Here is a 10,685-nt window from a genome sequence, read left to right as displayed (position 1 = left end):
TTTGTTTTTAGTTTTAGCTATTTTAGGGGGATATCTGTGTGTGCAGGTAACTATTACTGTGCATAATTATTAGGCAACTTAACAAAAAACAAATATATACCCATTTCAATTATTTATTTTTACCAGTGAAACCAATATAACATCTCCACATTCACAAATATACATTTCTGACATTCAAAAACAAAACAAAAACAAATCAGCAACCAATATAGCCACCTTTCTTTGCAAGGACACTCAAAAGCCTGCCATCCATGGATTCTGTCAGTGTTTTGATCTGTTCCATCAACATTGTGTGCAGCAGCAACCACAGCCTCCCAGATACTGTTCAGAGAGGTGTACTGTTGTCCCTCCTTGTAAATCTCACATTTGATGATGGACCACAGGTTCTCAATGGGGTTCAGATCAGGTGAACAAGGAGGCCATGTCATTAGTTTTTCTTCTTTTATACCCTTTCTTGCCAGTGTTGAAATCTCCCAATTCTTTTAATCTTTGGGCTGAAGGAAGGACAATACTCAGTGTATAAATGCTCAATCAACAATCATTTATTTCCATACAATTCAATACTTAAGAGCATTAGAACGTCCGGACGGGAGAGATGCTTGCAGAGGGTTACCGCATGTCTCAAAATGGTGGAGGGTTACTCAAGCTCTTATAGCCTTTAGTGGCCCCCACCTAGTCGTAAAAACCTAAACATTCACATTCTTTCTCTGCTACGGCGCCTAAGTTATGACCTCGACTCCCTGTCTTTCTGCTCTCTGTAAAGGTGGGGGCATGGAATGTGGTCTGTCTCCCCTGTCCTAGACACAGAGTCTCCTGCATACAACCTTTCTTTTCATGATTCAGCAGTAAAACATGTCAAGAACAGTGTGAGACATTCACAGCAGATCAAGGATACAGAGTGATGCACACTTTATCTATTGAACTACAAAATGAATATGTTCTTTTAACCCAAAAGTATAATGAGAACTAAACTACATACACAGCACACCATCTAAACTAAAGGAAATTATATGACCTACAGCAGTTAACATAATTCAACTACTTTAACTACAGATATAAGATAACATATGATAACAGAATAATCTCACACCAGCCACGCTGTGGAGTACTTGGACGCGTGTGATGGAGCATTGTCCTGCATGAAAATCATGTTTTTCTTGAAGGATGCAGACTTCTTCCTGTACCACTGCTTGAAGAAGGTGTCTTCCAGAAACTGGCAGTAGGACTGGGAGTTGAGCTTGACTCCATCCTCAACCCGAAAAGGCCCCACAAGCTCATCTTTGATGATACCAGCCCAAACCAGTACTCCACCTCCACCTTGCTGGCGTCTGAGTCGGACTGGAGCTCTCTGCCCTTTACCAATCCAGCCACAATCCAGCCTGTCAAGTCCTTCTTTTGACCCATTTTGCCAAAGGAAAGGAAGTTGCCTAATAATTCTGCACTCCCTGTAGTTTAATGATCATTTCATTACCTGATGTTTTAGTCTGATGGATACGCAACAGGAGACTAATATCTTCCATACGAGTAAATTCCTTTTTCCACTCCAATATTTGCATTAGTCCCATTTGCCCCAGTCTATAAAGTAAAGATACAACAGTTTGTGTTAAGATGAATTTAATAATTACATTGTATCTATAGATAGATAGTTAAGGCATTCACCCTTTGGCTGAAATGTAGGTCATTTCTGCAGTCTTAGTTAAAGAGAAGCGGATATCATAGGGCAGTGACTGGGCATTGTCTGCCTTCATGCAGTGTGCAATTCCCTCTTTTTCCCAGCTGAAAAAAAAAGTTTTAAGACATAAAGGATGCGGGTGGTCCCCATTCACAAACAATGCCTGTGTCTGAGAATAAACACAGAGGTGGATAATGTTATTAGCTTTAGTTATTAGATGTTAAAATAACAGCTCAGCACTCTTACCAATAGACTTGCTGTTGCTTCTCCAGCTCTTCCTGCCGACTGTACTTGGCTAGAAGACTGTTTTTTTCTTGAGAGGCTCTGAGAGCTTAAACATAGAAATGTGTACTGTTTTACAGCAATTACCTTTAAATATAGTATGGTTTGAATTTTGTCATTATTCTTTATACTTTATCTTTCTGTTTTTATCTTTCATGTTATCAGTAAATTACATGCATGATGTCAGGCAAGCATGTTTCCACAAACCTTCTCCCTCTTTGAAGCGGTGAACATCGCTGTTGGTGATCCATTGGTAGATAGGAAACTGGTAGGTGTCTCCTTCAGGGGAAGTCACTTCTACCTTGGCTGCATACCAAGACATGTCTGGGAGGAGTAACCGATGTTCTTTGTCTACCTCGATCAGCAAAAGCTCTCCAAGGGAGACTGGGCAGGTCACAGTAAAACGTGACACCTAGAGTAATGACACACCAGCTTTGGAACATTTACAAGTGATCAAGATTACATACATATTATAATCGGGAGCTAGGCTGTAACGTTATAAAACATTTACTTTAATGGTGGGAAAAAATTGATGTATTTGATGTAATAAATCAGTATTTAATCTAATTTAGCCAAAGATCAGCAAGCATGACACACATTTAAACATGGAGATGGGTATTTCTGACTTACTGCACCACTGTAGAAAGATGGCATGGAGCTCCACAGGCATTTGCGTTTGCTCGATCCATTAAGGCCAACCAGCTTAATGTAGATATTGTCAAAAGTGGTGGCAAAGCCCAGACTGCCAGTGAGCACAATAACTTCATAATCAACCATTTTCACCCCTGAAAGTAAAACAAAAATCCTGATGGTTAAAGAATTCTAATAATATATTTTTTATGACTTTCTTCTTTTTTTTGACAATGAATTAATCCCAAACCTGACACTGACTGAAATCCTTTCAAAAGTTATCTGTCTTACCTCTTCTAATGTCACCAAGAAGTTCCTTTGATGAACTGCTCTGCTCATGTAGCAGTACTGATGTCTCTATTTATGCACAATTTTGTGGGAGTGTCCTTTGAAATGAAACTGTCATCTCTGGTGAGATCATGGTCAACCAGTGGGACCTGGGAAAAAAAAAACCAGCACATGCAATACAATACATTTTACACCTCATTTTACAAGATTATGAATATTTCTTATGTCTAGAAACTAATTACACACTGAAAAAAAATTACTGACTTTCTGTTACAGATATCTGTTTGACTGCTTTTTAAGGTTTTTGTAATCGTTCTATCAACGGAAATACTGGTACAGACATACAGTAAGAGAGTGCAGGAGTATGCAACTACAAATTTCTTTTTCAGGTCAACAACTACAGATGGGGACAAAATTATTAGGCCCCCCCAATAAGCTTTTTATTTTTTTGTGGAAAAAAAAAACCTGTCAAAACCTAGTGAATGACTTAGCCACGTGAGGTAGTTTCAAAAAAGACATTAGAATCCTAAACAAGCTGTAAGGTTCCAGACCAAGAGAAGCTCTTCTGCAGAGGAAACACCTTCAGGCCTTAATTTTTTAAAGAATGATACACATGATGATGCTCCTTTTTTATTTGTATTTATTTTATCTTTACAAGTACAGGTTTTATTGACATTTAAAGTTCTCTTCTCTATGAAAAATAAAAACTTTAGCTCAGGGCTGACAGCGGGTTATCTCTTATGAACTACTTGCTTCAGCTATCACAACATTTTCAGGCAAGGGCTTTGACTTGGTGGGTAGTGAAAAGTGACTCAGCACACGACTGGCTGAATACCTGGCATCTAAGAAATCTACCTAAAATTGCAAATCCAGAGTGGATTTTTAGTTGTTTTGTTTTGCAAAAACACAGATAGTACGAACACACTAACAAAGCAACTATTCCTGGAGTAGGCACTGCACTGTATTACACTGGTAATGATTCACCATGACAATTGAACAGTAGATGAACCTTAGATGAAGAAGAACTAACTAAGAAACAGCTGAAACCCTGGGGAACCACACACAAGTGAAACATAACAAAAAACAAGGAAACTTTACAAAACGCCTGCACAATGATACGTACTTAATCTCTTGAAGAGACGGCTCTCTTCAAACCCAAAAGGATACTGTCATTCAATGTTCAAGTGAAAGATTAAAATTAACTTGTTTCACTTTCCTTTCTTTATTTACTTTTTTTCAGTGAGCATATCATTTCTATCAATTTCCAGTAACTGGCATTAACCTAGCTAGATTCATCTCAACTATCCATCCATCCATCCATCCATTCGCGTCCGCTTATCCTTTTCAGGGTCGCGGGGAGCGCTGGAGCCTATCCCAGCTGTCATAGGGCGAGAGGCGGGGTACACCCTGGACAGGTCGCCAGTCTGTCGCAGGGCCAACACACAGGGACAAACAACCATTCGCACTCACATTCACTCGCACATTCACACCTATGGGCAATTTGGATTAACCAATTAACCTATCCCCACTAAGTGCATGTCTTTGGACAGTGGGAGGAAGCCGGAGTACCCGGAGGGAACCCACGCAAACACGGGGAGAACATGCAAACTCCACACAGAAAGACCCCAGCCTGAAAAACAGGTAGAACGATACTTTTGTATCGTTTATTGCATTTACGGAGGGAGTGGTGTATGCTGGGTAATGGCACAGCTAGCTACTGGGTGACTTTATTCATGTTATCAGTCCATACAATGGGCGTTATTAGCACAAATCAGTCCCATAGATATGGGCCATCTCCTGCTAGATTGTTCAGAAGGTTGTTCTCATCCATCCAGATGGAGGCTCACTAACAGGAGCGTGGAAGACTCCAGAATCCACTCTGGCTGGAATCCGGTGGATATGCAGTGTGTACAGGTAAGACCATTTAAACGGACAGCATTTATAGAATGACTGTTAAAAGTCAGCGAGTGTCAGTAATGTTAATGTGGTTATGTTAGTAATACACCGAGTGCTAATATAACAGCTGTAAGATGCATTTGTAGATGTTATTACGTGTTTTACCGTCTTTATGGTGCTAGCTTAAAGTTACGGTGTAAACGTTAGCTTATATTGGAGTAAAGCTGTTACTGTTTAAACGATGTTAGCACAGAAATATTAGCTTCTGTCATGACTGATGAAGTTACTAGTTAATAAAGTTTCCAGTAAAGTGTTTAATCGCAGCCACAGATTGACAGCAAATATCTCGATTAGCTTCACTGCATCTATAATAAATATGTGCAAGTTTCAGTGCTTCGTTTAAACTGTATGATACTTATACTGACCCAGGGTCAGTGTAAAATACAATCCTAGCTGTGTGAACAAAGCCACTGTAAATTTGATCCTGCATGACAAACCTCAGGATGCAGGTTATTGTTACTCTTTCCTGCTGGCACACCTGTCACACCTGAGAGTCAGCTAGAAACTTACAGTGACGTGGACATCATGCAAAGACTGCCAGACTCTGTAATACTGCAAATGATCAGTGACTCAGGTTAACACTAAACTTTAAACGGCACCTCTGTCTCTCTGTGTGCTGAACATCTAGGATTGAGTCAGGCTGCATTGACTGTGGGACTTTAATGTGTTAAAAGCAGGTTGAAGACGGCTCAGAAACATTTGAAGATTACAATTTAGCATTATGGCTGCTGGTGGTTTGTAAAGCCTCTACTCAGCTGTATTTTTGTTACTAATTTATGTTTGTTGTTGTTTAACACAGATTTCAGAAGAGCAAATATGCTTAATAGTTTAACTAGATTTCATTTGTCAGTGTGGGACTGCTGAGTCACCTGAAGAACTCATTTCTCCCAAAGGTTGAACTAGTGTGTTTCCATAGATTACCTCTGTATGAATGTACTTCTTAAATGAAGGCAAGTGTTTGTCCTTTTTTGTTCCTCAGGTACAGTACGTGATATCAATGGCAGGCGGTCAACACTGGGGGTAGACAAGAAGCAGACGTACTTCCAAGAGGGCGCTGCAGTGAGGTCAGAGGTCAGAATCTGAAACAGCTCAGGTTTATATTTTAGAGGTTATAAAAAATCAAAATGTATTTATAAAGAAACCTTTAAATAATAGTCATAATTATGATTATTATAAGACATATCAAACATTTAAGTGGATTTTCTGTTTCACATATCGTGTTAGCCCTGTAATAAACTGGCAGCCTGTCTTTGTCCTGTATCAGCTGGGATAGACTTCATCCTCCCGCAACCCTGAATTGGATACATTGTATTCCAGTTATGTAATCTGATCATTTACAAACTCAAGGTATCTTCACCCTCCTGCCCTCTGGGAGGCGCCACAGGAGCCTCCGGACTAAGACCACCAGGTACCGGAACAGCTTCTTCCCCACAGCTGTCAGACTCCTGAACTCTGCCTCCTGACATCTGACCCACGTTAACTCATGGACTGAACATACACACACCCACAATGGACAACTGTACCCTCAAACACAATAATAACATGGACTGAACCACCACTCACAACCACTAGCACTTTATATAGCCTCTGTAGAAACTATCTACACCCTCACTTATCTTAACTGCACTACTGTATAGCTCTGTGTAAATAATCATTCTGTACATTCGATAATCTTTAATCCTACAACTGTTTACAACTTGCATAGTTCCCATTTCTGTATAGCTGTATATCCCAGATTCTGTAAAGTTATTTATTTCATTTCATATTCTGTATAGTTTTTCATATTTATATCCTGTTCATATCCTGTACATAGCTTGTACTCACTACAGCCTGTACATACTTATAGAATATTCACAACATACTTCATACCGTGTACATTATAACATACCATAATAGACCCATTTCTGTAATATACTCACATATCTATATTATTGCTAATATATATTGTAATATATCTATATCACTAAAGCACTTCTGGATGGATGCAAACTGCATTTCGTTGCCCTGTACCTGTGCATGTGCAATGACAATAAAGTTGAATTCTATTCTATTCTAATCAAAATGTAAGTAATAATTATAAAATGGGAAAGCAGAAATAAGTGTGACATAAATGTAAATGTGTGAGCTGACATAGAGGACAGCTACATGTAGTCTGAAAAACCTTTGTTGTCAAGTTTGCAGGTATATCAGCACGAGACATTCTTACATAGAAGAGACATTAAAGTCTCTAACTCAGTGAAGCATTATTGGTCCCGTCTGTTTGGATAAATATAGTAAGTTGATGTATGTGCATTTATTAACACATTTTCTTAAGTGCTTATCCAGTTCAGGATCACAGTGGAGCTGCAGCTGGATATGTTCACTAAATAAACCTTACAAAAGTCAACAATAAACCTGCATCCATGTACGTTGTTGTCCACAGGATAAGAAAATCAAACTGGAAGACTGTGGAACATGTTAATAAATGTTTGTGTGTTTATGCCTGTGTCTTTCACAGGAGGCGCTGGAAGGTTTCCCTAATAGTTCCTGGTGAATCAAAGCAGAACCATAAAGGTTGCTGGACTGCATGATGGCCTTACCCCTGAGCAGTCATCCTGTTAAAGGAGGAACCAGTTAGAAGCTGTTTTCAAAGTAGCTGATTAGATTTCATCTCAAGTAAGCAATTAACTGTTTGTTCGTTTGTTCTGCCACTTAAAGAGCATTTAAGGACGTCTTTTGAGTGTCCAGTTGAATTAATTCTACTGGCTCTCATGGTCATTTGTTATTATAGACATATTTTTCATGTTCATCCAGCTATTTAGTAAATTCTATCTATTTAGTAATATCCGTCAGCTATAAAATGTAATATAAATATAAAAATATCTAAATATCTCCTGTCCTTTATGTTTTAATGATGTAAGTCTGTTATCGTGTTACATTAGCATTCCTCACATATCAATGAGATGCTGTACAGTACAATCCTACTGACACAGCAGAGGGATAACGACGGCTATTCAACATCGTTACACGACACATTCGAGCTGCATGACGCAGACAAAGTGACTAAATCATCTTTTTTGTGGTTTATTGTCTTCAAACCAGCAGACAAAGCTGATGGCAGAAGATGTCAGAGAAGAACTTCAGGCCGTGGACTGAAAAGGTATTTTTTTCTTGTTATCAAAAGACATTTGGAGTGGCAGCTTCTACAACTGGTTGTGCTAAAGTAAAGCTTACAGTCTAAGAAATCTCAGTGTTGATATTCAGCACAAAGAGAAAAGCTCACTTGTTTGAATTTATTTACAATCATAGTTTTATAAATTCTGACTGTAAACAGCTTTACAGCTTTGATATTGTTTGACACTCGATATCAGGTGATAGGGTTTAATTTAAAGGTTTCTGTGTCCCAATGAGCCATTTACACTGACCAGTGTCAGTTTAACTGTAACACATTCATTATTTAGATTCAACAAAGAAATAACTGAATGTAAAAATGGCAGCCCACAGGCCAGGTTTATAGAGATATATGCATGCATTATGAAATTTATGTATCCCAGATAATTGTTATTCATCTAGTCATGGCAGACCTACCTCTTCCTCCCAAGTTAACTGCAACCCAAAAGAACTAGTGGGGCTATTTACACACTCACAACCAGTGTGGGGTAAAAAGAGCCACCAAAAAGCTGTCAGCCACAGATGTGCTATAAGAGTTAGAAACTCTACTTATGGAGAAACTTTCTAAGTCTAACAGAGGACAGGTACTCCTGCCCAAATAACATGATATAACCCCACATACAGCCCAGCCATAAAATGAACCAAGTCATTTAGTTAAAGACAGCATGGGACCAAATGCATGTAACCAGCCTGCACCAACCTGACATTTCTTCCTCCTGAATTAAATGAATGAATGGATGAAAGTTAAATGACTACAAACCTAAAGCCACTAGTTCCCACACTGGAGCTCCCTGACACTGTGTGTTAACCGTATTTAGCTTGTGTCAACAGTTGTAACAGGCTAAGCCACCTGAGCCACTGCATTGAATTTGTTCCTGTCTTAATGATTTCAGCTGACTGGTTTCAGCTCAGATGTTCTGCTTTTTCCTTTCAGTAGATCAAAGCAGCTCGTGCTCCTTCTGCTTCCAATTTAGAAGAAGAAGAAGAATGCTTCAGCGAAGTGGCGTTCATGGTCTCAGTGAACAGTCACGGTCACACACTGCATGTGGTTTTAAAAGCAACATGTCTGTTCACCACAACAATGGAGATGTGTAATATTAGTGCAGCTACGGTTTGTTCTTGAACATCAGTTCTGTTTTCTACTTTGATCACTTAGACCAAAAAAGTGTTGTTTTCAGATTCTTTCTTTTACATCTATAAACCACCTGTTCATTTTTTTATTACAATTAGTTTCACATAAATGTTAGTGTTTCCTTTATGATCTTTTAATGCTTACACTACACTGCACATGTCTACATTAGAGACATTTCTGTTACCTGTTTCTGTTGACTCAGAGTTGTGAAATGTTCTTTTATTTGATGCACAATATGAAGTTCATAATTTTCTTACAAATAAAACTCTAATGACAAACATGAACAGCTGTGCTTATTTCTGAGACATGAGTTTTTGAATGTGTTCATATTTAGACAGTGTGCATCTGTCTGCTGAAACTGTGATGGTGAACCTGAGGTGATGGTCAACAGAAGGCAAATATATATCAATATAAAACAATATTGAAGTAATGTCTTTACCCTCTGCAGCGTGTGCACGCAATCACCTTATTCACTGTAGTAAACGTGCACCGCTAGCTCACGTGACTGACTGTCTCCATGGTTACATCGTATATTATTAGCTATGTAAACAGCTTCCATAGATACCGCCATAGCTCTCTGCAGCTGTAACACTTTCACACTTTGCAAATCATTTCACATTTTTGATAGTTATGAAGACAGAATATGTTTTTAAGGTCAAGCTAGGCGGTTGCTATGGTGGTTGCTGTGGACTTGGGTGGACCGCGTCCGATTCCTGTTGTTAGCTGTCCGCCGTAGGAAGGCTGCGTTCCATTTACAAGTAGTGACAGTCTGCCGCAACTCGAACTGAAACCCCGCTTTGTTCTTTAATTATAGGCCTTTTATGGCCATTCATGACCAGTGTTGGGTAAGTTACTTTAAAATAGTAACTTAGTTACATTACTAGTTACTTCTCTCAAAAGTAACTCAGTTACTTCAAGTTACTCGTTACTTTCAAAGTAACTAGTTACTAGGGAAAGTAACTTTGGTTTTACTCAGAATTCTCTTGTTAATGTGTTTCTTCCATAACTTTGCCAGTCTTCTAGCTTGCTTACTTGCCACAAGTGCACTGTGCCACCTACCAATAGAAAGGAAAAGATAATGTGCATATTTCCACGAGAGAAATCCCACACCTGGACCGTCATTGACTGCTGCCATGATTCTAGCCTACGTCACAGCGTCATGTGCGTCTTTTACATCCAACACAAAAACTGCAGTCGTGGTGCTTTCGATTGTACTCACAACTCGGAAATTCTGCCTTCTGAATAGGAAGATGTAGGAAACACCAGACTGCAGATGAGCTGCTTACAGGGCTGGACTGGGACAGAAAATCAGCCCGGGCATTTTGACTAGAGACCGGCCCACCATTATAGGAAAAATCATAAAGCCTTTGAATGAAAATAAACACTGTTGTGACAGTGATGTACACTGTTCTGATGGTATATATGCATCAATCTATCAATCGTTTGTTGTAAGATTCAGATTATTATTTTTTAAAAGCGAGACATTTTAAATGAGAATAAGAAAGAAAAGTATTTCTTTGTGCCCCCCTTTCCCTGTTAATGCCCTACATGCCCCCCTGGCAACACTTTGCTAGA

The 10,685-nt window shown here is 39.0% G+C and overlaps 1 protein-coding gene and 1 long non-coding RNA gene across 4 annotated transcripts; one reads left to right on the top strand and one right to left on the bottom strand.

The window, feature by feature from the left end:
• Window positions 1–278: 278 nt before the first annotated feature.
• Window positions 279–3,019, bottom strand: LOC143414927 (hydroperoxide isomerase ALOXE3-like). Its single transcript, XM_076879962.1, has 6 exons — window positions 2,876–3,019; window positions 2,585–2,739; window positions 2,162–2,366; window positions 1,919–2,003; window positions 1,660–1,776; window positions 279–1,575 (listed from the first exon to the last, which is right to left on the bottom strand). Exons 2-6 carry the CDS (start codon window positions 2,729–2,731, stop codon window positions 1,428–1,430), a joined length of 702 nt encoding a protein of 233 aa, XP_076736077.1. The 5' UTR covers window positions 2,732–2,739; window positions 2,876–3,019; the 3' UTR covers window positions 279–1,427.
• Window positions 3,020–4,514: 1,495 nt separating this feature from the next.
• Window positions 4,515–9,394, top strand: LOC143414933 (uncharacterized). Of its 3 annotated transcripts, none has more exons than XR_013095536.1 (5): window positions 4,515–4,786; window positions 5,808–5,892; window positions 7,326–7,483; window positions 7,910–7,967; window positions 8,913–9,394. It is a non-coding gene; the product is annotated as an uncharacterized LOC143414933 (long non-coding RNA). The 3 variants fall into 3 exon arrangements; XR_013095535.1 differs by having other exon boundaries at window positions 5,808–5,899; window positions 7,913–7,967; XR_013095534.1 differs by having other exon boundaries at window positions 4,516–4,786; window positions 5,808–5,899.
• Window positions 9,395–10,685: the final 1,291 nt, after the last annotated feature.

Source organism: Maylandia zebra, linkage group LG23 (genome assembly GCF_041146795.1).
Source record: "Maylandia zebra isolate NMK-2024a linkage group LG23, Mzebra_GT3a, whole genome shotgun sequence".
NCBI classification, from domain to species: domain Eukaryota; kingdom Metazoa; phylum Chordata; class Actinopteri; order Cichliformes; family Cichlidae; genus Maylandia; species Maylandia zebra.
Note: the sequence above shows the minus strand (reverse complement) of the source record. Positions and strands in the feature narration are given on the sequence as shown.